Source organism: Carex rostrata, chromosome 33 (assembly GCF_964058835.1).
Source record: "Carex rostrata chromosome 33, lpCarRost1.2, whole genome shotgun sequence".
In the NCBI taxonomy this organism is placed as follows: Eukaryota; Viridiplantae; Streptophyta; class Magnoliopsida; order Poales; family Cyperaceae; genus Carex; species Carex rostrata.
In genome coordinates this window covers 3,562,751-3,589,719 of record NC_135950.1, presented here as the reverse complement: position 1 = coordinate 3,589,719, position 26,969 = coordinate 3,562,751, and the positions used below count along the sequence as shown (strand labels likewise).

The window sequence follows — 26,969 nt, the reverse complement described above, 5'->3', positions numbered from 1 at the left end:
GGTCAATAATAAGCAATGTTTTTCTCCGTTTCATAAAAACAGACATGTCCAGTTTCCCTTTAAAAGCTGACGTGATTGATTTCTCCACTGCCTCCGTAATTCGGAGGAAATGAAGCATCCCCTTTTTCAAAGTATTAAAAAAAAATTCTATCAATTTTACTCTACTTTAAAAAAAGTTTTCAATTTTTATCACATTTTAATTTCTTTCCACCTCCTTTTAATTATTCTCAAATATACACTGTCAATAATTGCTTTCATATTTTTTTTCTAACAGTGTGCTTCAAAACAAAGGGCTCAAGCTGTTGACGCTAAAGCTGCGTGGGGTCCAATCTGAAGTGGACGTGGTGACTGGACTGCTCGCGACTGGTTAGGCTGAACCACATAATAGCAAAGTTAGTCAATATAGCGTGTCTTGGAATATTTTGTTTATTTGTTTGATTTTTCTTGTTGTCAATTTCATGAGAAGCTTAAATATATTTTTTTATAATTGTGATGTGTGTACACTATTTCCTACCTTCAACATCAACTATCAAAAGTATTTGATCAGTCAAAATTGGACATGTCCATTTTAAATCGATCTGATCACCATTTGTCATGGATCATTCCTTCAAAATCAACTTTTTATTTATTTATAGAAATTAATCTCAAATAATATAGGATAATATAATGAATGGCTGAGTTTTGTAAGCATTTACGGATTCGGAAAAAAAAAATCGGATCCAATATTTAAAGCTTAAAAATATCTTCAATTCAATGGATCCAGCCACCACCAGTGTTGTAAAATGCGGTTTTTATGCGGTATGCGGAAAGCTACTGCATACTGCATATGCGATATGCGGCCGCATATGTGGATTTTTATGCGGACTTATATATGCGGATTTTAGTAATATTTGCAATTGATATAACAGTCTATTCATATAATTTATAATTTTAGTTACAAAAAATTATACAGCCCAGCTTGGATCAAGGTAAAAATTAAAACTAAAATTATATAACAGTCCATTTCTTAAATTGAAACTAAAATTATAACAGTCCAGCTTGGATCAAAAAACTATGTGCACATATACATAGCCCATTTGCCCCATTTAGATTGCATCTTATTACTTGAATTGAATGCAAGCTGTCGGCGTGAGTCGTGACTCATGAGTGGATTTAATAATAGGGATCGACTAACAGTCCCCCTAGTTCAGTCCCCTATCTGTCCCCCGCACTGAAAGACAAAAAAAATAGTTAAAACGTGCTAACTACCACCAAAGAGCAAGATTAATGCTATTTTATTAATAGTCAAAACGTATAGTATTCATACCTACGGATTTATAGTATTCATACTTATTATCAGAACCATTCGTCATATGTAAACACAAGTTGGAGGGGACCAGTAACGACCAGGGGGGCCGCTGACGTCTTGTGACAGTCTGGATTGGGGACCGCAACCGCCTGAAAGTGACATTTGTCAAGATTGGAGACCACTACAGCGAATCTATATATTATTCATATCTAAATAAAGAAGTATTCATATCTAAACAAATGAAGTATTCATACTGGCGATTACGAAGTATTCATACATGTTTGAAATAATATACAATTCAAAATTCAAAGTTAGACCCTTCTTCATGCATATCTAACAAATGAAGTATTCATATCAAACTAATGAAGTATTCATACATGTTTGAAATAATTTATACAATTCAAAGTGAGACCCTTCTTCATGCATATCTCTCTCACCCCACCTCTTCCAAGAAGTATTCATACTGACGATTACGAAGTATTCATACATGTTTGAAATAATTTATACAATTCAAAATTCAAAGTCAGATTCATCTCTCTCACCCCCCACCTCTTCCAAGAAGTATTCATACTGACGATTACAAAGTATTCATACATGTTTAAAATAATTTATACAGTTCAAAATTCAAAGTCAGATTCATCTCTCTCACCCCATCTCTTCCAAGAAGTATTCATACTGACGATTACGAAGTATTCATACATGTTCGAAATCTAACAAATGAAGTATTCATATCTAACTAATAAAATATTCATATGTTCTACTTTGACAACCTTCACTGGGCTAGCATGGACCCCTCCAATGGTGCACCACACTCTCCCCGTCGGATCTCGATGGTGCACCGGACTCTCCTCGCCGAATCTTGTCAGATCTCGACGGTGCATCACGCTCTCCTCGTCAGATCTCGACGGTGCAGGAAGAGAACGATCCGACCTTCTCTCTGACGACATCTCTCGACGGCCTTCTCTTCGACGGCTACGAAGATCCCAGTTTTAATTACTATTATCTGATCGTGCGATTTCTTTTGGATCGATTCAATTTTCTCGTTTCTCAAAATAGTTTGTATTATCTGACATATTATCTTTTGGATCGATCCAATTTTTGTATTTTCTCAAAATAATTTACTTGACATATTATCTGATGGTTGCGACAATCATTATCATTTTCCAAAATAGTTTCGTAAATAGTAATGATATTTTTTTTTTAATTTGGATAAGGTTCGTTATAAGTCAACTGAGTTGAAAAGTTAGAAGTGGTATTAAGATGCAGGGGGCGTTTAGGGGATAGATTCAAGGGGGACAAAATCATTTCTCTTAATAATAATATATAACTTCGCGTCAATCTATGCATTGAATCCGGATTTCACTGTTTTCCTTTAGTCCCACATCAAATAACTAACTAGAATGAACCATCTGAGAGTCTATAAAAGAAGCTGGAGATCAAAGGAAAACTCACTTAACCGGACAAATCCGGATGAGTTGTTGAAGTTGGGTTGCGGATCCTTTGTTTGGATCGAATCCGGATTTTTTTTATGAATAAATAAAATATTTTAAATGTTCTGGATTTAGTTTTGATTAATACTAAGACTGAATCCGCATATTAATCCGCATAGTTGGATTTTATGCAGTTTAGGACCGCAAATGCATATGTGGCCGCATTTTATGACACTGGCCACCACAGGAATACAAGAAATATCACCGAAACACACAACAGACCACATAAATTCAGTACTATTGAATCCGATAAAGGATGAGGGTGGAAAAAAAAAATTAGATTCAAAGATTGAAGCTACATCTAAATTGGATTCAAAGATTGAAGCTACATCTTGGATCTTCTGTGGCCAATCATTATATTAAAAAAAAGCATCGTTTAGTATCTCAAAAATTCAATTTAAGTTTTCGTTCAACGGTAGACGTACATACACCGATCGGTATTTTGTTTAGTAAAAAACCTAAGAGATTATTAAAGAATTATTCATATAATTATTTTAAATGCATTTACTATTTATTGTGGTCGTTTGCCTATCTCCGAGAAAATGGTATATGTTGACAATAATCAAATAATCCAATTATTCTCTAAAAAAAATGGTATATGTTGACGAGAATCAAGGCAAAGTCCTTAGTATTATCTTTAGACTTGTGATATCCAACTAACAAATTAAGTTAAAGTTATAAAGAGTTACGACATCACTTTATAAATATATCAAATTTCTTATTTTTTGGCATACACTCTAAACTAGAAAACTTTTTCTTCACAAAATTATTTAAATCAAAATATTAAGATCTCTCTCTAAAAAGAAAAGAAAAAAAATAAAAGGACTGCCAGGACCCCAGACGGTATGGTCCCTAGTGGACCGCCCCTGACCCGGGCGGTCTGCTAGGAGGGGCGGTCCGCCCGTGGGCCAAGCGGTCGAAGCAATTTAAAAAAAAAACCCAAATACGGAGGTAGATATGTAAAAAACTTTTTTTTTAGAGTTTTAATAAAAATGGCCATCGTAAAAGGAAAAGAAGATAAAATTTTGAAATTGGGGTATTTTTCGTAGGCCAAGTCCACCCTAAAGGAAAACACTGGATTTCATGGCCTACTAGATATACACCACTTAGGATTAGATGGTCATATTTGGCATTTAATCATTTTATGTACAATTGCAACTGTATGAGTATCTATATAGTATCGAATTGTTATTGTGTGTCATATATAGTTATGAATCAATTTATGATTTTTTTTAACAAATACAAAGAAAAAAAAATTCAATGAAAAAAAATTTTAATAGAAAATATCCCCTATTTGATTTGATGGGACACGTTTAAATATTTTAGTGCTAAAGATAAAATAAAATATCGAATATATTGTGGGATACGTTTGAAAATAGGAGAGAGAATTTGATCAGTACATTTTTTTTCGAAATAAAATTTTGTCGTTCTTTTTTCTTTTTGTCAATCTTGTATACTTCATAATTTTGTGTGCAACCTGATTTAGAAGCTTGCTATAAACAAAACATAGAACATGCCCGCCCTCAGCTACGTACTACTATAAGAAAACTCAAACTTGCAATCTTGAACTATATAAGATTGGAATACAACTCTGGTTTTGGACCAAGGGTCCATTATATCATTGAAGTGATATATATGTTTTTTATCTCAAGAGGAAAAAAAATAAAAATATAAGAAATTGAAATAAAAATGCAAAAAGCACACATGCTTACAAGAAATTTAATTATGATTAAACAATGCCAAATGTGAAACTAGAGCCTTGGAGGAGTAAAATATGCATTGACCGGAGTCCATGGCTCTCTATAAATAGTTTAATGTAAGTGAAGGAACATGTTTGCATAAGTTGCGAATCTCATTTTCCTTACCCTCATTGCTCGCAGACCGCCATGTCAATTTTTGAAGGTTGGTTAGGTGCCGTAGCCCCTGAGGAACGCACAATTTTTCACATCCATAAATCTCGAGTTCTCTAAGAGTGGGCAGGGCCCCCTCCTCTATCTCCCAATCCTCTAGCATGGTAATGTTATAAAGCCACAATTTTTCTAACTGGTTGAAGCCTTTAGCTAAACATCTGATTTTTCGATGAGTTTTATTAACTCCACATGTTGTGAGACTCTTGAGACAGTGTAGATTCTCTAATACCGGCATTACATCTTGCTGGAAGTGACAACAATTAATCTGAAGATAAATGAGGTGAGGAGGTAACATGAAAACATCAGTGGCCATTTTACTAGGGGTCTCCTCAGAATTGTCATACCATAATCTTAGAGATTGTAGATTCTGATAAAATGGAAATTTTCTCATATCAAATATGTCTCCTAAAAAAGAACCTCTTAGGGTGAGAGAGATCAGGTTGTTTAATGTGCCAAGGAAATCGGCAACTACCATCCATGAACATGATTTGTTCTCTAAACATAATGTACGTAAATTGGGTAGATGAGGTAACCCAGTTTTCCATGATTCATTGGTAGTAACCGCTTCCAGCGTTTGCAAATTTGATAGTTCCGTTGATGGTGGCAGTTCTAGTCTCCTTGATCCAGTCCAGACATGCCTCAGTGTCTTCATGCTCCATGCACAATTCAGAAAATTATATGTGTTGAAGGTTTGCCCACGTGTACCTAGATCGATTTGAAGAGTCTGTATACAATTCATGGTGCCTATCACTTTCTCCAAGTATCTTTTCCCATACTTGTCATCTCGTCCAGAATACTTGTCACCAAGATATCCTTTAAGACACATATATCTTAACTGAGTTAACCCCTCAAACATTCCCAAATCTATTCTTTCCAAGGATATATTACTCACCACTTTGAGCAGCTTTTGCTTAGAACAATTCGGCAAGGCTTTACCATGAAAGCATAACAGAGTGCGGAGGTTTTGGCTCATCATTAGTTTATCGCAATCTGGATGGTGAACTGCCACACGACGCGCCTTACTCAAGCTTTGTTGATCACAATCTGGATGTGAATACACCACAAGAAAGTTGTCCTCCTTGGCTTTTTGGATAGCAAGATCCCGTAAGAGATCGTGAATGCAGCAATATTTGATAGAACCATCAAAATCTCTAGATTTTACTTGAATCAGGCTCATGTTATATATACAATAAGAAATTTTGTTTTAAACATATATACAAGAACATCCGATTAATTTGGAGCGTTCATGATTAATGTCATTACTAAATTATTAATGGCGCTAGCTCACATTTTTCTAAGGTATGTAAGAACTTAAAGAATGTACTGATTATGTATTATTATATTAACACGCATAAATTTTGAGGACAATAAATATTTCATAAAGAAAAATATATAGCTATAAATCAATTCAATTGGAAACTCTATGCATAACTTGTATGTGCAGATTGCATTGTACTTTATTTATCTTTTTCCTTTATATCCTTTTTGTTTTTCTTGTAGCGCTTCTTATATTGGAATCCTATTGTATCCAAATCATTTAATATATGCCTACAGGCTTTTATGAATAAATAACTAAATTGGACCAACACTTGTATATTCAACAATGATATTAGCACGTTACACTGAAATGTGTAATACATTAAATGAAGTAATACCTTTGCACGAGATCCTCTAAGTAACTCTCAGCTGTTTCTTCCAATGTTCTATTATCTTCATCTGGTATGAAGTTCTCCGCGATCCACATTCGAATTAAAGATACAACATCGATATCACGGTCTTCGGGAAAAGCGGCAAAGTACAAAAAGCATGACTTAAGAGCAAATGGTAGGTCCTCATAACTAGTGCCAATGATCTCGCTACATTTCTTTCCATCATCAACATGCCAACTCATTGTTTGTAACACCTTACTCCAAGCAGCATAGTTGCGTGGCTTTGTTGATAATAGGCCTCCTAAAACCACTAATGCAAGAGGAAGCGCACCACATTTATGAACAAATTGATCTGGAATATCAGAAAGATCATCAAAACAATTTTTATTTGGATCCTGATTTGGAAGAGCCTTTTTCAACAAAAGCTCTAAACTTAACTCCTTCGTTAAGAACCCAGGTTTGTACGGTTCACATGTGGGATCAGCCTTTTTAGCAATATTAAAGAACCTAGTGGTTATTAGTACTCTACTTCCATTATTATCATCTCGGAGTGTTTCTTCAATTTGAGTCCATAGATTGTCTGTCCAAACATCATCAAGGACTATGAGGTATTTTTTTTCTTTAAGAGACTCATGAAGCTTGGTAAGAAAAACTTCTTCTGTTGGTTGTTTGCTCGGATCGATACAAAGATTGAGTTGTTCCGCTATTTTTCTCAAAATGTCAATTAATTCGAACATTTGAGAAATAGCTACCCATATGCGAAGTTCAAATTGTCTCTTGATATCATCACTGTAAAAATAAAAATTTAGTGGATTTTAGTATAACAAAAATGTAAATATAATAGACTCAAAAAATATTAAAAAAAGTATTCTGAAACACTTTATTATTAATGAATATTGTTGGTTTCTTAAATAACTAGCTAATATCAATTTACAACCAGTAAGGTACCTAATAACATTTAGTTGGCTGTTATATCAAGCGTATAGATATTAAAGAGTTAGATAAAATTGGACAATTTATTGTGCTTTGAGATTTATACAGAGGATTTGAACGGTCCAGATTTTTCATATATCAACTCAAAATTTGAGATATCTCAGAGGATGCTCAGATCTCAAAACCACTTCACTCTTTCACCTGAGGATACATGATATTTTTGTTTAGATCCAGACCGTTCAATCAATATCTGTACGAATATATTAGAGGAACCCATGCATTTCACCTCATTGGTCCATATACTGATCGGACAGTGAGGATCTAAACAGAATTTTTTTTTTACTTACAAAACTAATTATATGAGTTAGAAATTTGGCAAATCGATTAAAATTTTCTTTAAATTGATCAAACATATTTCATAATTTCTGGAAAGCTTTAAGTTCAAATCAACAGTGGTTGAGTTAGAACAAAATTGGAAAACATTTGTTGATTAGAAATATATAAAATTCAACCAGCTCTACTGTTGCAAAATGAAGAGTGTAATCAAATAGAATCAAACAATTAAATTCAAAAGTAAAATTTTTATTTTTTAAAAAACAAATATATAGCACATACCAATTGTATACTTTACGCGCGATAGTCGTTTTTCCGAGCCCACCAATTCCCCAAATCGAAACGACAGAACGTCTCTTAGTGTTCTCATCCAGCAACTCCTTCACAACATGGTCCTGGTCCTCCTTAAACCCGACAATATCGGGATCAATGTCCGGTAGCACAGGTGGCCTAATAGGCCGCTTGATCTCTCCACTGTCCTCGCCCAGAGTATTGATTCCATACCTTGTTGAAAATAATAATTTAGTTAGAGATAATAAACTAAATTAAATGGTTAATTAGTTAAATAATTACCGTTGATTTGGTTGAATAATTTATACATAAATTAAATGTTTATATTTTCTAAAGTTAAAAGAGTTGAAAAATATCAATTTAGTATGAAAATTTGTATCACCCTTATTTTCCTTTCTCTTTCTCACTTCCACTAAAACACAAAACAAAATATTCAAATCAAACTTAAGTCGTGAAGAAACCAACATATATACCTGACTCTTCTCTTCTCGATCTCATCCATCCTTTTCTGGATCTGAGTTATCTCATGGACAAGTTTTTGTACTGTCGGTAGGTTTTTTGTTATCTTCAACTTCTTGTTCATGGACTCCATCATGCCAGTGGGTTTTTGCGGTTTTAGAGGAACCTCCGAGAGAAATGTGTCAATGACATCTTCTATTAAATATGCTACATCTCTCACCTCCTTTACCCAATGCTTCTGTCTCTCATCTATTATTTGCTTTTTGTCAGCATCCTTCATGAAAGCCTGAATCCAGCCGAGTTCACGGCTCACTGTCTCCACTTGCTCATCGACGTCGTATAGACGTAAAACCTCTTTAACGCCAACATCAGTGAGCTTGGTCAGCAAAACCTTTACAATGCTCTCTGCCATCTCTCTTCTGTATTCTAGGTGGAGCTGAAACTAGTTAGAAACAATTAATAAAATGTTGGTGTATTATGAGAAAGGCATGACAAAAGGAAAAGAGGAATGTACATTTGGTTGAATGAAGGTTGTTGTAGGGAAAGTGATCTAAAGAAGTAGAGGAGCTAGAAGATATATAGTAGAAAGATGATTCACGCACTAAACATTAACTACCCAGTTGAATATTGAAACATAACCCACATAGCACATGCATAATACTCTTTGGGGAATTTTATTAAACATTTGACGTGCACAAACAAAACAAGCAACAAGATGGAGCAAGCAAGAGAAGAAAAAAACCTCACGAAAGTATAGATCGAGGAGTGATTTTCTTAATTACCAACTAGGAGAAGAAAGAAATTGGAGTTGAGTTGCACAGCCTAGCTAGTGCCCGGTGGAGAGAAGTTGGATAGGAATAGGAGAGGTGAGACTGAGAGCTATATATATCAAATCTCTGAATAATTGAAAGGTTAATTATTGAAGCGGATGCTATGTTGGGTGAGTGGAGTCCACTCTGAACTTGCCGGGCAGCCGAGGGTTCTTGGTAATTTTCCAGCTCCTAAGGACTGTACTATTAATATTTGGAATTCATGAGGGCTTCTGTAAGAACTTGTAGGGGTTTGCACTTCAATTGTTTGGAACTCCTGGGTTTTTCTGCATTTTTTTCAACCAGACGGGCATCCTTCTTTAGAAATTTGTTGAGGTTGATGGAGGTACATCAAGACCGTGAAGACCATATCGGGTCCTAGAGTTTAGATCCGATAATTCCATTTGGCAGACAAAACCCGTTAAACGATTTAAAGTGGCTTAATTAAGCAAGTTTCTCATCGAGTTTATCTGATAGTTTTTTCATAAAGTTAATTAATGTTGTTGACAAAGAAAACAAGATAATTTTTTTTTTGGCAACTAATAATTTGGTATACATTTTCATAAATTTTACAAGATTATGAAAAAAAATCAAAAGTCAACAAGACATACCATTATAGACTGAAAATCATATTAATTATTATAGTGACTAATAATTTTGACAAGAAATTAATTGTTTATATGGACGTCACATTTTCAAAGAAAAAAACACTATACCAATTACCGCCCAAAATATCTGGGTGGTTCTATTGCTACAGTAGAACTGTCCGAAATTTGTGGATTTGTGGGTATTTGTGGATTTTATTTTTTTAATGGAGGCTATGAAAAATTTGTGGGTATTTGTGGGTATTTGTGGGTATTTGTGGATTTTATTTTTTATTTGGTAGAAAAATTTGAGGGTATTTGTGGATTTTATTTTTTTAATGGAGGCTATGAAAAAAAAAATCAGTATAAATTCTAAGTTTGACTTAGTCTATTCTTGGTCATTTCTAATTAGACTTGACTAGTAGAAGTCTTTATCGACTTTTTGATTAGACCTGACTAATAGAAGTCTTTATCGACGACCTGACTAATAGGAGTTTGACTAATAGAAGTCTTTATTTTTAGACCATTTTTGGTCATCTTTCATAAATAATAAAAAATAATAAAAGCTAGTATTCTACAATTTAATTTATTATATAACTAATTTATTAAGCTACTTAAATCGAAGTTTGAAGGTAATATGATAGATTTTTGAAGTCGTAACACGGATGACCTTATGCTATCCATAGTACCCATAGTACTATTTTATAATTTCATGATTGATAAATGATAATGATTTTGAGAAACATATTTTGTACATTAAGTATTTTAGCTTTTGAGTTTATTCGTGATTTTAAGATATTTATTTGGGTTTATTAGGTTTTTTTCTAGATTTGATGGAATTTATTTTAATTTATTCAGAGTTCTCCAAGGCTGTAAGGTATTTTTGGAATTTTGAAGTTCTGAGGGATCTTTGGGTAAATCTCTGAGATTCCTTTAATGGTTTCTGAACTTGCCGTGCAGCCGAGGGTTCTTGCCGTGCAGCCGAGGGCTTCTGTAAGAACTTGTAGGGTTTGCACTTCAATTGTTTGGAACTCCCTAGTTTTTATGTATTTTTTCCATCCAGACTGGCAACCTTCTTTACATATTTGTTGAGTGTGATAGAATGAAAAAAAACGTGCCGTGCCGTGCCGTGCCGTGCCGTGTCAAGTGAACAGTTACCCGTGCCGTGCCATGACCAAAACATCTAGGGATGATCACAGCACGCGAGTCACGCCTGACTCGCGTGCCGTGACTATTCACGTGCCGTGTCCAAACGTAACTAATTACGTTTAACTATTTTTTCATAATTTAAGTTAGTTTCTTCAAGATTCACTATTTGATTAAAGACCTAATGGTTCTAATTACACGTGACTCGCGTGCCGTCCCGTGACCAAAATGTCAAGGAATGGTCACGGCACGGAACAGAAACATGTGCCGTGCCGTTCCGTGATGGAGCCGGCTCTGCCTGTCATTTTTCCCACACTAGAAGAGTGATGCAGGTACATCAAGACCGTGAAGACCATATCGGGTCCTAGAGTTTAGATTCGATAATTCCATTTCGCAGACAAAACCCGTTAAACGATTTAAAGTGGCTAATTAAGCAAGTTTCTCATCGTGCTTATCTGATAGTTTTTTGAATCCCTTGAATGTTTAGTAGCAATATTTGATAGGTTTAACCTCCAAATTTGTCAAAATATATAATTTACAAAAAAAAAAAAATTGAAAACTATGCACATAAAGTTAATTAATGTTGTTGACAAAGAAAACAAGATAAAAGGTTTTTTTTTGGCAACTAATAATATGGTATACATTTTCATAAATTTTACAAGATTATGAAAAAGAAAAAATCAAAAGTCAACAAGACATACCATTATAGACTGAAAATCATATTAATTATTATAGTGACTAATAATTTTGACAAGAAATTAATTGTTTATATGAACGTTACATTTTCAAAGAAACAACCACTATACCAACCGCTCAAAATATCTAGCTGGTTCTATTGCTACAGTAGAATTGTCTAGAATTTGAGCAGTTGGGATATTTTTAAAAATAGAAAAATTTGAGGATATTTGTGGATTTTATTTATTTAATGGAGGCTATGAAAAAAAAATTCAGTATAAATTCGAAGTTTGACTTAGTCTATTCTTGGTCATTTCTAATTAGACTTGACTAGTAGAAATCTTTATCGACTTTTTGATTAGACTTGACTAATAGAAGTCTTTATCAACGACCTAACTAATAGAAGTTTGACTAATAGAAGTCTTTATTTTTAGACCTTTTTTTTTTGCTATCTTTCATAAATCATAAAAATAGTAACAATTAGTATTCTACAATTTTATTATATAACTAATTTATGGAGCTACTTAAATCAAAGTTTGAAGGTAATATGACAGATTTATGAACCCGTAACATGGATGACCTTATGTTATCCATAGTACCCAAGCCTTACTCTATATCTATCAAGTAAGGCTACGGTGCTATGGGTTGCATAGAGGGCTACGGTGCTAAGGCTCAGTATTTTAGTTTTCAAAATCCTAATGGTCGATCCTAACTGTTCATCTTGTTCTCTACATTAATATGTGTTTGAAGACTAAATTTTATATTTTTTGGTAATTTTTTACTATTTTTTTAGATAGGTAGAAAATCAGTTGATCTAAAATTTTTTGCACCATTCAGATATTTGATTTTTCTACCTATAAAAAAAATAGTAAAAAATGTCCAAAAAAAATAAAATTTGGTCTCCAAACACATATAAATATGGAGAACAAGATGAATGGTTCGGATCGACCGTTAGGATTTTGAAAACTCGAGTATTGAGCCGTAGTACCGTAGCAATCTATGCAACCCATAGCACCGTAGCATTACTCGTATATATATATATAGGATTTGGCTAATATGCTATGGGTTGCATAGAGGCCTCCCGTGCTATGGCTCAATATTCGACTTTTCAAAATCCAAACGGTCGATCCAAACCGTTCATCTTGTTCTCCATATTAATATGTATTTGGAGACCAAATTTTACATTTTTTGGAAATTTTTACTATTTTTTTAGATTTATTGAATATCGCTATTTTTTATGATCCAGATTTGTCTGAAAACAACGATTTTCAATAAATCTAAAAAAATAGTAAAAAATTTCCAAAAAATATAAAATTTGATCTCCAAACACATATTAATATGGCGAACAAGATGAACGGTTCGGATTGACTGTTTGGATTTTGAAAAATCGAATATTGAGCCGTAGCACGGGAGGCCTCTATGCAACCCATAGCAACGTAGCCAAGTCCTATATATATATATATATATATATATATATATATATGAACATTCCCGCCCTCAACTACGTACTATTATAAGAAAACTCAAACTTGCAATCTTGAACTATATATGTTTTTTATCTCAAGAGAGAAAAAAATAAAAACATCAGAATTAAATTAAAAATGCAAAGCACACATGCATACAAGAAATTTAAGAGAAAACAATGTCAAATATGAAATTGGAGTCTTGGAGTAGTAAAATATGCATTGACCGGAGTTCATGCGTGACTATATATATCAATAGTTAAATTAATTTAAGTGAAGGCACATGTTTGCATAATTGGCGAACCTCGTCTGCCTTACCCTCATCGCCCACACCCCACCATTCCAATTTTTGAAGGTTGGTTAGGTGTCGTAGCCCCTGAGGAACACACAATTCTTTACATTTCTTAATTTTGAGTTCTCTAAGAATGGGCAGGGCCCCCTCCTCTATCTCCCAATCCTCTAGCACGGTAATGCAGAAAAGCTTCAGTTGTTCTAATTGGTTGAATCCTTTAGTTGAACATCTCATTTTTCGATTATAAGGTTTATTGAATCCCAACAGTCCGAGACTCTTGAGACAGTGTAGATTCTCCAGTACCGGCATTACATCTTGCTGGAAGTGGAAATTTCTAATCTCAAGATAAATGAGGTGAGGAGGTAACATGACAATATCAGTGGCCATTTCATTATTGTTAGAGTATAATGTTAGAGATTTTAGATTCTGATAAAATGGAAATTCCCTCATATCAAATATGTCTCCTGAGAAAGAACTGTTTAGGTTCAGAGAGATCAAGTTCTTTAACATGCCAAGGAAATTGGCAACTACCATCCATGAACATGATTTGTCGTGTAATAAATCTAATGTACGTATATTAGGTAGATGAGGAAATCTAGTTTTCCATGATTCATTGGTAGTAACCACTCCAAGCGTTTGTAAATTTGATAGTTCTGTTGATGGTGGCAGTTCTGGTCTAAATGATCCAGTCCAGATATGCCTCAGTTCCTTCATGTTCCATGCACAATCAGGAAAAATATATGTGGGGAAGGTTTCCCTACGTGTAACTAGAATGACCTCAAGAGTCTGTATACACTTCATGGTGCCTATCACTTTCTCCAAGTATCTTTTCCCATACTTGTCATCTCCTCCAGTACACTTGTCACTCAGATTCCCTCTAAGATTTAGATATCTTAACTGACATAATCCCTCAAACATTCCCACATCTACGCTTTCCAAGGATGTATTACTGCTTACCACTTTGAGCAGCTTTTGCTTAGAACAATTCGGCATGACTTTACCATCAAAGCACAACAGAGTGCGGAGGTTTTGGCTCATAACGAGTTTATCACAATCTGGATGGTGAACTGCCACACGACGCGCCCTACTCAAGCTTTGTTGATCACAATCTGGATGTGAATACACCACAAGAAAGTTGTCCTCCTTAGCTTTTTGGATAGCAAGATCCCGTAGGAGATCGTGAATACAGCTATGTTCGATAGAACCATCAAAATGTCTAGATTTGACTTGAACCAGGCTCCTGTTATATATACAATAAGAAAATTTGTTTTAAACATACAAGAACATCGGATTTGGAGTGCTCATAAAGGTCACAAGTAAATTTTTGGGGCTCACGTTTTTCTAAGGTAAGTAGTAAAAGAAATTAGTATTGATTATGTATAATATTTACACTAAAAAATTTTGAGGACAGTAAATGTTTCAGAAAGAAAAATATTTAGCTTCGAAACAATTCAATTGGAAACTCTATACATAACTCGTATGTGCTGATTGCATTGTGCATTATTATTATTTTTCTTTTTTTCCTTTCTGTTTCTCTTGTAGTGCTCCTTATATTAGAACCTTGTTGTATCCAAATCGTTTAATATATGCCTATAGACTTTTATGAATAAATAACTAAATTGGAACCAACACATGTATATTCAACAATGATATTAGCACGTTACACTAAAATTTGTAATACATTAAATGAAGAAGTTATACCTCTGCACGAGATCCTCCAAGTAACTCTCTGCAGTTTCTTCTAATGTTCTATTATCTTCTTGTGGTATGAAGCCTTCCGCAACCCACATTCGAATTAAAGATTCGGCATCGATATCACAGTCTTCGGGAAATGCGGCAAAGTACAAAAAACATGATTTAAGAGCAAATGGTAGATCCTCATAACTAGTACCTATAATCTCGCTACATTTCTTTCCATCATTAGCATGCCAACTCATTGTTTGTAACACCTTACTCCAAGCAATATAGTTGTGTGGTTTCCTTGATAATAGGCCTCCTAAAACAACTAATGCGAGAGGCAACGCACCGCACTTTTGAACAAATTGATCTGTAATATCACAAAGATCATTAAAAGTACTTTTGTTTGGATCATGATTTGGAAGAGCCTTTTTCAAGAAAAGCTCTACGCTTAACTTCTTTGTTAAGAACCCAAGTTTGTATGGTTCACACATGGGATCTGCATCCTTGGCAACTTCAGAGGACCTAGTGGTTATAAGTACTCTACTACCATTATTTTTGTTTGGGAGTGCTTCTCCAATTTGAGTCCATAGTTCATCTGTCCAAACATCATCAAAGACTATGAGGTACTTTTTGTCTCTAAGGGACCCATGAATCTCGGTAAGAAAATCATTTGATTGCTTGCTCGGATCGATAGGAAGCTGGAGTTGTTTTGCTACTTTTCTCAAAATGTCAATTAGTTCGAATTTTTGAGAAATAGCTACCCATATGCGAAGTTCAAATTGTGTCTTGATATCATCACTGTAAAAATAAAAGATGTTGTGAATTTTAGTATAACAAAAATGTAAAGATAATAGACTAAAAAAAGATTAAAAATATATATATCTGTGTCCGTTTTGATGGTTAAATTTATGCGTAAATAGAAAATTGAATTTTTTGTTACCAATCGAAAGGGCTTTGGTTTAGCTATTAGCTAGGTCAGCCAGAGACATCAATGAAGGTTTGAAAATGCAAAAGTTGTTGCTGCCATAGTGATAAGACTTATGAGAGCTTTGTGTTTTTTCAAATTGAACCACGAATAAAACACAAAAAAACGTATATTATTTTTTATTGCAAATAAAATGCAAATTATGAATTATTCACAATAAAAACATAAAATAAACGCGAATTTTTAAAAGAAAAACGTTTAGGTTTTTTTTTCTTCCTTATTGTACTGAATCATTTCCGAATTTATCTGCATTATACTCGAATCACAAATTTTTTACCTCGCTGAACCGAATCCGAACTATTCATTTGTCACTTTAATTAGGGCTATACAAATAGATTTGCACAATATCAATTCGCACGATTCAGCCGTTGTTTATGAGATCTAGCTTTTGATCTTGTTTAAATTTGCACATTATCAATTACCGTACATGCAATACAAAAGAAACATATCCCGGCATGCCCTCAATGACATGTTCGGAATGGGATGGGATGGGTTGGGTTGGGTTGGGTTAATAAAGGCATCCAACAAGAACAAATCAATTTAACCCTCAATGGCCTACTTGGCTACTTTAATGAAAATGTTACAACCACAATTAATAAATGCATAATTAATCATTATGATTAGATATGTCAAATTTTTGGATCGGGTTGGGTTCATATTGGATCATGAATTTTATTTTATTTTTTTTCCTTTTTTAAGGAGAAATGTCGTATTCAGCCCGACATTTGAGGTTCAAGATGTTTGGTCATAATTGCTACTAACTTAATTTCTAATTACTACTTTATTGGTTGTAATATCAGTCAGAATCCATAGTATCCAATTATATTCTGAAATACTTTATTATTAATAAATATTGTTGGTTTAATAAATAACTAGGTAATATAAATTTACAACTAGTTAGTACGTAATAGTAACATTTAGTTGTGTGTTATAAAACATATAGATAGTAAAGAATTATATCAAATTGGAGAATTTAGTCGGCCGGATCTCAAATTTTCAGTTTATCTTAAAGTCGAGTTCATTTCCAATTCGGAATGCAGGGAAACAATATTATTGTACTTTGAAAATTTATGCAGAAAAGATTTGAACTGTCCAATTTTTCACATATCAACTCAAAATTTGAATGCAGTGAATTCTTTTCACCCGATATCATAATATTTTTGTTTAAATTCGGACCATCGATCCATCAAAATCTGTATAAATATTAAAAGAATCTCATGCATTTCACTTCGGAATGAATTGCTCAGATTCTGATCAGACAAGGCGGATGTAAACATAATAATATTATGTTACATCAGAAGATATGAATTCAATTCCGACTCAACCAACCAATCGTTAGGTTGAAAATTGTCTAGTTCGACCCATTTGTTCAGTCAATTATTGCCAGCCTTGTGATGAATTGTCTTAATACATACTATTCTTATAATTATGCACAATTGATTTACTAAAAATTAAAAATTAAATGGACTTGATTAGTTGATTTAATAAAAATTAAGTTTTTAACTACAAAACTAATCATATGAAGCAATTATCTCAAAATTCATTAATTCATCAGACAATTTGTTCAAAAAGTGACAGGATTTGATAATTTGGAAAATCGATTTACAATTTCAGAAAATTGATCAAACATGTTTCATAATTTCTACAAAATCTTGAAATTGAAATCAATAGTGGTGAAGTCAGAACAAAATTGGAAACACTTGTTGACTAAATATATATATAATTCAACAAACTCTATTGTTGCAAATAAGAGTTTAATTAATCATCTTGAAACAAACAATTAAATTCAAAACTAAAGGTTCTTTAAAGAAAAAGAAAAATATATATATATATATAACACATACCAATTGTATACTTTTTGTGCGAGAGTTGTTTTTCCGAGCCCGCCAACTCCCCAAATCGAAACGACAGAACGTGTCTTAGTGGTCTCATCCAGCAACTCCTTAACAATATTGTCTTGGTCCTCCTTGAACCCGACAATATCGGGATCAATGTCCGGTAGCACGGGTGGTCTAATAGGCAGTTTGATCTCTCCACTGTCCTCGCCCAGAGTATTAATTCCATACCTTGTTGAAATTAATATATTAGTTAGAAATAATAAATATAATTGATTGGTTAATAAGTCAAATAATTAGAGTGAATGTACTTGAAATTTATACATAAATTAACTGTTTATCTTTATTTTCCTTCGTCATTCTCTCTTCCACTAAATACACAAAGCAAAATGCTCTAAATCAAAATTAACATATATAGGTCGTGAATAAACCAACATATATACCTGACTCTACTCGTCTCGATCTCAGTGAACCTTGTTTGGATCTTAGTTATCTCATGGACAAGTTTGTGTACAACCGGTAGTTCTTTTGTTGTCTTCAACTTCTTTTTCATGGACTCCATCATGCCAATGGGTTTTTCCGGTTTTAGAGAGATCTCCGAGAGAAAGGTGTCAATGGCATCTTCTATTAGGTAGGCAACATCTCTCATCTCCTTTACCCAATGCTTTTGTCTCTCATCAGTTATCTGCTTTTTGTCAGCATCCTTCATGAAAGCCTGAATCCAGCCGAGTTGACGGGTCACTGTCTCTACTTGCTCATCGATGTTGTATAGGAGTAGAGCCTCTTTAACTACAACATCAGTGAGCTTGCTCAGCACAAACTTTACAATGCTCTCAGCCATCTCTCTTCTGTATTCTAGGTGGTAGCTGAAACCAGTGAGAAACAAAAAATGTTGGTGTATTATCAGTAAGGCATGACAAAAAGTTGAATGTTGAAGACATATATAACAAAAAGTAGCACATAACACTATTTGGGGAATTTTATCAAAATTTGACGTGCACAGACAAAACAAGCAACAAGATGTATGGTGTTCACCACATAATCACAGAAGCAAGCAAGAGAAGAAAAAAACCTGAAGAAAGTATAGATCGAGGAGTGATTTTCTTACCAACGAGGAGAAGAAAGAAATTGGAGTTAAGTTGCAGAGCCTAGCTAGAGCCCGGTGGAGAGAAACAGGAGAGGAATAAGAGAGGTGAGACTGAGAGCTATATCAAATCTTTGAACTGATGTGGACGACTCGATCGGTCAATAATGAGCAATATAAAATTAGAGAACTGATGGGGACCACTCGATCGGTCAATAATGAGCAATGTTTTTTTTCCGTTTCATAAACAACGGACAAGTCCAGTTTCCCTTTCAAAGCTGAGGTGATTGATTTCTCCAGTGCCTCCGTAATTCGGAGCAAATGAAGCATCCATTTTTTTGAAAGTAAAGTAAAGTTAATCAATATAGCGTGTCTTGGAATATTTTGTTAGTCAATATAGCGTGTCCTGGAATATTTTGTTAGTCAATATAGCGTGTCTTGGAATAGTTAGTTAGTTTGTTTGATTTTTCTTGTTGTCAATTTGATGAGAAGCATCATTTCTTTTATAATTGTATAATTGTGACGTGTGTGCATTATTTCCCGGCTACATCAACATTCAACTATCAAAAGTATTTGACCAGTCAAAACTCGACATGTTCATTTTGAATCGATCTGATCACTATTAATTTGTTATGGATCGATCCTTCAAAATCCATAATTTTTTATTTGTAGTAATTAATATAAAATAATATAAGATAATATAATAAGTGGCTGAGTTATGTAAGCATTTACGGATTCGGAAAAAAAAAATCGGATCCAATATTAATTTAAAGCTTAAAAATATCTTCAATTCAATGGATCGATCCAGCCACCACATGAACACAACAAACCATATAAATTCGGCATTATTGGATCCCATAAAAGATAGGGGTGCAAACGGATAGGATAATATACGATCGTATCCGGATCCGTATCGGAAAATTTAATATGGATATCTAATTATTCGAATTTCCTTGCTAATACAGATCGATATAGATATAATTTTGAATTTTAATTATCCGTATCTAAATAATAAATATATAATATATAGTTTAATATATATTATAAAAATATTTATGTATATATCTATTCCGTATCCAAAAAATAAAAGCATTTGCACCCCTGATTAAAGATGAGAGGGGGAATAAAAAAAGGTTTGGAGCTCGAAACAAAACTCAGATTCAATCTAGCTGCAGCTTGGATCTTCTATGACCAATTTATAACGAGGTATATTGTGTTCCATACAGAAATTGGATCCAGAAATTTTTTTCGGCTTCAAAAATTGAATCCGGTTTTTTTAGATCTATCTATGCCATCTAAATTTTCACATGCTCATTCTAATATTCTATATTATTTTATATTAATTTCTATAAATAAAAAAATATGTTCAAAATCCTGCATCACATTCATGTACCATATATAGTATATCATATATATTCCTGTCCTCAACTCAAGCATTGTTAACAAATATCAAGATAAATAATTATATTTTTATCAAGTAAATGTATGATTGCAAAATGTAAATGGTTATGAGTTATGATATCTTACAACATGCTATATGTGAATAGATATTTTAACAGAATAGGATGAATTTTTTAAAACAAACTCTGAATGCTAAATAAAGAAATTAAAAAGAAAAAACTTTGAAAGGTACTTTGTCATCTTGCAAAAACATAAAACACATCATTTTTTTGAAATTAGGCTGTGGATAAGGAGTATGGCTAATATAACATCAGTGTCATTTCAGTCTATATAACACCAACTCCAAAACCTATCAAATTGAGTTCAAATAGTGAATCCAAACCGTTCAAACCGATCTACTTCATTAGTTGTGCGTTTACATGTAAAATTTATAAGTTTTTGAGTTTATTTGGTATCAAGTCAAGCGGTCAAGTGTTTGAGTTTTTAAGTTAATTTTAATACATTCATTTTTCAATTTTTTTGCCGCTTGATTTGATACTAAAATAACTCGAAAATATAAAAAGTTTGTATGTAAACGCATCACTCATAAAGTAAATTGGTTTGAACGGTTTGGATTCACCATTTGAACTCGATTTGATAGGTTTTGGAGTTTGTGTTATATAGACTGAAATGACACTGATGTTATATTAGTCATACTCGTGGATAAGAGCTAAATCGGGGCTGGAATGTTACGTGTGTTTAAAATATGTCATATTTTACTATATTTTGAAGAATTTCGAATTTAATGTCACAATCAATTCATCTCAGGTACTGAGAAAAAGAATGCCAGTGCATGCTCAAAGAAAAAGAATGCCTTCATTGCTGCTAAAATTGAAGTTTGAGCTGCTACAATTGGGTAGGCATATTAAATTTTAGGGGTGTAAACGGATCCCCCGATTATCCGGCGGATATCCGCTTCAAATCTGTTCAAAACGGATATGGATAATCCCGAATAAAAATCCAAATATTTATTGGGTATGAAAAAATAACATGGATGCGGACACGGATAATTCCGTAAGAGTCTAAACAGAATGGATATCCATATATATCCGGATCCTTTCGGACCCAAACAATTTAATTCTACATAAGTATCTTTCCTGTCGTATCTTTTTGTAATGTAATTAATATTGTGCTCATATATTAATTATTTGATTTTCATAATTTCTATATACAATTTCTATTTTTATCAAGTAAATGTATAATTGCATAAGTAAATTAATGGTGATGAGTGATGATATTGTACATATGAATTGACATTTTAAGATAATACAATCATTTTTTTTATTACAAACTCTGAATGCTACTGCCATTCAAAAAATGGGAAAAACAACTTGTAATAGTAGTTTGTCATTTTGTACTATATTTTGAAGTTTTTCAGATCAGAAATTTTAGCTTTTATTTTTAATGCTATAGATAAAAAAAAAAGGGTACCAACTACCAAGTACCAACGATAGCTGAAAAGAAAGAAGGCACAACATAGCCTCCATGCGATCCAGAGGATTTTGTTGAAAATGACAATTAATTAAAGTCAAAATTCATCTCAAATATTCACCAATTAAATCACTGAAGGAGTCACAGCGGATGTTATTAACTGATCTGCTATAAAATACTCCTTGTTTTATCCAGAAAATGAAGAATAAAATATTTTAATGGAAAACAACCTGACTACATATTATATATATAATGTTGGTATAAATTTTCAGAATATTCGGATAGTTAGAAATTAATTAAAATAAATCAAATTGAAATAGAGTTACTTGGATCGTGTACGGAACACTTTCCTTAAGTATATTCCGTCTCATCGTGCAAGATGGAACCGCAACCAACATAATTCAGAGTTGTTGCTCCTTAGGCACGCCATAGAAGCAACTGACGATAACTCCACAATATCCAGCATAGATCAGAATTTGATTAATTGAGATAAAATACAAATGGAGGATCAATCAAAGGAGACTTTCTGTGGGAGATAATAAAAGAATTAAACATATTTGGTTTCTTATTTGTTTTATTTCTCCGATGTCTTTCAACAGAGAAGGATGTACCATTTATAATATTCAAAACATTAGCAATTGATCCGCTGATTAATTGTCTTAAAGAGAGATTAATAGAGATTAATGAGATACAAAGGTGGCTCTGTACTGTAATGCCTTCAAACGGAATTGAAATAATTACATATGAAATTTAAATTTGAACACTCAAGTTTCAAAATATTACAAATAGATATTTTAATCAAATATAAGATATTGAGTTGGAATTTTGAGTTTTCAAATAAAGTTCCAACAATCCCTCACAAAACTCAAAATTTAAGAATATTAAACGGAAGATTATACTGAAACAAATTGCTGAATATTTATATTGTGCATTGATGAAGTAGTTTAGAAACTTTGAACTTCATCTAATATCTATAGCTTTAATTTGGTGAAAACAGAGTGAACTATGTCTTGAACTCGTTCGTTTTATTCAAAATTCAACTACCACACACACAATATGGAGCTTCTCGTCGCGGTACGCGCATTAATAACCTTACACAAGTCTTGGATTTTTCATGAGAGTCTTAAAGGCTTACTCATGTCTCATACTGCGGCCGTATACAGACACTCTCATATAGGTGAGTTACCTACCAAGGATATGTGTAGATTCATATCCTGCGGAAATTACCGCCTCGGTCCTCATTATGAGCTAAATTGCTCAACCTACCATCTACATAGGGCACACTCACCATAGGAATGGGGTTTGGAGTCAATGCTTCTTAAAAGTGTGCGCTCTTTTGATCAACTTATCGGCTTGTTATTACCCATTGAATCTCTATCAAATGATTGCCTATCAGAGATTGGATTGCCATCGCAAGAAGACCTATTAGGGCTAAACCCATCCCCTCGTTGAAATTATTAGGACTTTAATTTTAGTCCATTATATATATAATTTTTATGTCGATCAATCATCATTCATTTCTTGAGCTTGTAGTTTCTCTTATCTGTCAAAGAAACTTGCAAAACAATATCCCTTGAATAATTGTAATTAGCTACAATGCTCTCAGTCATCTCTCTTCTGTATTCTAGGTGGAGCTGAAGCTAGTGTGAAATTAATCAAATATATATGTTGGTGTATTATGAGAAAGGCGTGAGAAAAAAATAGGAACAATTTAAATGCCTCAAGTGGTCGCTGGTTGATGCGTCAATTCAAAGGTTAATTAATTATTGAGTAATTATAATTTTCCTCACCTATCCATCCCCCATTTCATCTCCCAACTAACTTTCTATTTTAACTATAACTATAACTACTATTTCTAACAACATTTATTTCTTTCATTTTTCTCCCTTTCTCTTTCACCTCCATTTTCCTCCCTTTCTCTTTCACCTCCATTTTCCTCTTTCACCTCCATCTCCTTCTCCCACCCCCTTCTCCCACCTCCCTCTCCCACCTCCGCCTCCCACCTCCCTCACCTCACCTCCGCCTCCCACACCTCACCTCACCTCACCTCCGCCTTTACCTTCCTCTCCCACCTCCTCCTTCGCCTTCGTTTTTTCATAGATAAGTTCCCCTCCCTCTTCCACCTCCCACCCTCTCTCACCTCGAAATGATAAATACAATAAGCTCCCTCCCTCTTATACTTTCGCCTCAGTTTTTTCCCTCTACGCCTGCTGCTCCCGCTCCAGCGAACGTTCTGCCGGAGATCATCCGTCACTCCATCCCAATCAAGCACGCCTCTGCCAGGAATAAATACTTCAACGTGTATGAATGAATACTTCATTGTGTATGAATGAATACTTCAATGTATATGAATGAATACTAGAGCACGTCTCTACCGGGTCAGATCCGTCACTGTCGATCGTATCAAAATAATTTTGTATATGTATATGCAATTAATCCCTTTCATGTTTATATTCCCCTTCCTCATGATTTAGCGAGTTTTGCAAAGAACAAAGCTTTATTAATGGTGAATTAGGCCACTGCGTATTAAATAAATGACATAAAAACAAATTTTGAAAAAAAATAGAGATATATAAATGAATACTTCAATGTGTATAAATGAATACTTAATATCTTAGGTATGAATACTTGCGTGACAAGATATTAATACTTGTGCAATGGACAACTCGAAAGTATGTCATCATGGATCTCATTTGAAAGATAAAATTGTATAGAAAATGCTCGTGGTTTTAGATTTGCAAAATTCTTCACAGATTGTCAGAAATATTGGTTAGATTGAACGGAGAAAAAAAACCCACCTCTAAAAACGTGTAAAAGATGGATGAGTGATGTTCCAGTTTTTATATTTGCATTTACACGACGAGGATTAATACTTTCTCGATAAGAGATGAATACTTGTGCAACAGACAACTCGACAGTATGTCATCATGGATCTCATTTGAAAGATCAAATTGTGTAGAAAACGTTCGTAGTTTTATATTTGCAAAATTGCTCACAGATCGTCAGAAATATTGGTTAGATTGAACGGAGAAAAAAAATCACCTCTAAAAACGTGTAAAAAATGAATGAGTGATGTGTCTAGTTTTTATATTTGCACTTGCAGGACGAAGATAAATATTTTCTCGATAAGGATGAATACTTGTACAACGGACAACTCGAAAGTATATCATCATGGATCTCATTTTAAAGATAAAATTATGTCAAAAACATTCGTGGTTTTAGTTTTCCAAAATTTCTTACCGATTGTCAGAAATATTGATTAAATTGAACGAAGAAAAAAAATTTCACCTCTAAAAACGTGTCTAGTTTTTTTTTTTAAATACTTGATGTATTAGGTATGAATACTTGATGTGTTATATATAAATATTTGATGCATTATAAATGAATTTCAGCGCGCGCCAGTTGTAAAATCTTTCAAATATTATGTGGTCCCAAATAGTAAGTGGTCTATCTAAGTAGTTAGTAATTGAAGTAGTTAATAACTGGGGGATGAAATGAAGAATTGTTACTGGAAGATAGCTAGGTGCTCCCTTAATTATTTAATAAAAATAGTGGTTGTTGGTGCGCGCAATGTCTTGGTCGTCTCACGAAACCATTAATTATATCTAATTTCTTATTTTTCAATATGGGGTCCACTCTGAAGTGGTCGTGATAACTGGACAGAGAAGTCGGTCAACATTATTTTGGATTATAAGGATCTTTTAAATCCAATGCGGTTCATAAAGAAACGACAAGTCCATATATGCAGTTATCCTCTAAAAGCATATGTGATTGGTAGGGGTGAAAACGGAGCCGGATTATCCGGCGGATATCCGCTCCGTATCCGGATATAATCCGAATCCGGATAATCCGGATTCGGATAATTCCCGGATACGGATTCGGATAATTTTCGGAAATCCATAAAAGATCCGGATACGGATACGGATACGGATTCGGAGTCCTAAACGGAGCGGATATCCGGATTATCCGGATTCGGATAATTTGGCCAAACCCATATAAAAGAGGAATAAATATTTGCTATAGGTGGGATTTGAACCCATGTCCTCCCATCTCAATGCCTTAAGACCAAGCTTCAAACCACTACACCACAACATCTTTTGTTACCATACACTTATTTGATATATATATATTATATGAATAGATTATCTTTCATCTCTTATAAGTTCATTAATATTTATATTTAATGTTTTAATTAATATTTGTATTTTAGAAGTTCATATATCTTAATTATCCGACCATTATTCGTTTTATATCCGTATTCGAATCCGTATCCGTGGACTATCCGTTCCGTATCCGTATCCGTTTAAGGCGGATTTGGTTTTGAATTTTGATATCCGTTTACTATCCGTATCCGTATCCGTATCCGCTCATTATCCGACAGATGCGGATATGATATTAGCATTATCCGCTCCGTATCCGCTCCGTTTTCACCCCTAGTGATTGGTCTCTCTGTCCGGTTATCCTCTGCAGTTACCTGGAAAAGATTTTGGTAAGGTCACGGAAAGAAAGCAGGTGGAGATCAGCACCCACATTATTTAGTCACAAAGAGGTTTCAAATGTCTTTTATTTTTTTATATCTTCAATATTATATTATTATTTTTAAAGACATTAATAACTCCAATTTGAGTCCAACCCTCATTCTCATCCGACGCTACCAATTCAAACTCTGAATCTCTCTTACTGCGCGCAAATAATATTTGGTGTCTCAATTAAGCCACCTTTAATTTGCAAAACAAAGAACTCTATGATGCATTTTTCTCTTTTTATTCCAATTGGGGCCTCTTTTCCATTCTCTCTCTCTCCCTGACGAAAGTAGCCCAATCACCTATACCATGTGAGCAGCTGTACCTACTCTGGGCTAGTCAATTCTTCAAGATGCCATGTGAGCAGCTGTACCTATTCTGGGAGCAGCTGTACCTACTCTGGGCTAGTCAATTCTTCGAGATACCATGTGAGCAGCTGTACCTACTCTGGGAGCAGCTGTACCTACTCTGGGCTAGTTATATTTACAATTTGAAGGCAGCTAAACTTTTGAATAAAGAAAAAGCAGTTGCAACCGGACTCGTGTATAGATCATAGAAGTCGATATGAAGCTCTGTCAATTGGTAGAAACGTACCGGGAGCGCCTCTGGTTGAGGCCGCTTGGTGAAAAACTAAAACAAGTCAAATAATAGATTATCATTAACATGAAG

At 33.9% G+C, this 26,969-nt stretch overlaps 4 protein-coding genes across 4 annotated transcripts; all 4 read right to left on the bottom strand.

The window, feature by feature from the left end:
- Positions 1-4,578: 4,578 nt before the first annotated feature.
- LOC144548378 (disease resistance protein RPP8-like) lies at positions 4,579-5,865 on the bottom strand. Its single transcript, XM_078297043.1, has one exon. The coding sequence runs from the start codon at positions 5,863-5,865 to the stop codon at positions 4,579-4,581; it is 1,287 nt and encodes a 428-aa protein (XP_078153169.1).
- A 462-nt stretch (positions 5,866-6,327) lies between these two features.
- Positions 6,328-8,861, bottom strand: LOC144548377 (putative disease resistance RPP13-like protein 3). The gene is made up of 3 exons (XM_078297042.1): positions 8,368-8,861; positions 7,886-8,107; positions 6,328-7,126 (listed from the first exon to the last, which is right to left on the bottom strand). The coding sequence occupies exons 1-3, from the start codon at positions 8,763-8,765 to the stop codon at positions 6,328-6,330; spliced, it is 1,419 nt and encodes a 472-aa protein (XP_078153168.1). The 5' UTR covers positions 8,766-8,861.
- Positions 8,862-13,289: 4,428 nt separating this feature from the next.
- LOC144548376 (putative disease resistance RPP8-like protein 4) lies at positions 13,290-14,315 on the bottom strand. Its single transcript, XM_078297041.1, has one exon. It carries the CDS (start codon positions 14,313-14,315, stop codon positions 13,290-13,292), a length of 1,026 nt encoding a protein of 341 aa, XP_078153167.1.
- Positions 14,316-15,224: 909 nt separating this feature from the next.
- LOC144548375 (disease resistance protein RPP13-like) lies at positions 15,225-18,738 on the bottom strand. The gene is made up of 4 exons (XM_078297040.1): positions 18,266-18,738; positions 17,832-18,053; positions 15,349-15,800; positions 15,225-15,232 (listed from the first exon to the last, which is right to left on the bottom strand). Exons 1-4 carry the CDS (start codon positions 18,661-18,663, stop codon positions 15,225-15,227), a joined length of 1,080 nt encoding a protein of 359 aa, XP_078153166.1. The 5' UTR covers positions 18,664-18,738.
- Between the last annotated feature and the right edge of the window lie 8,231 nt (positions 18,739-26,969).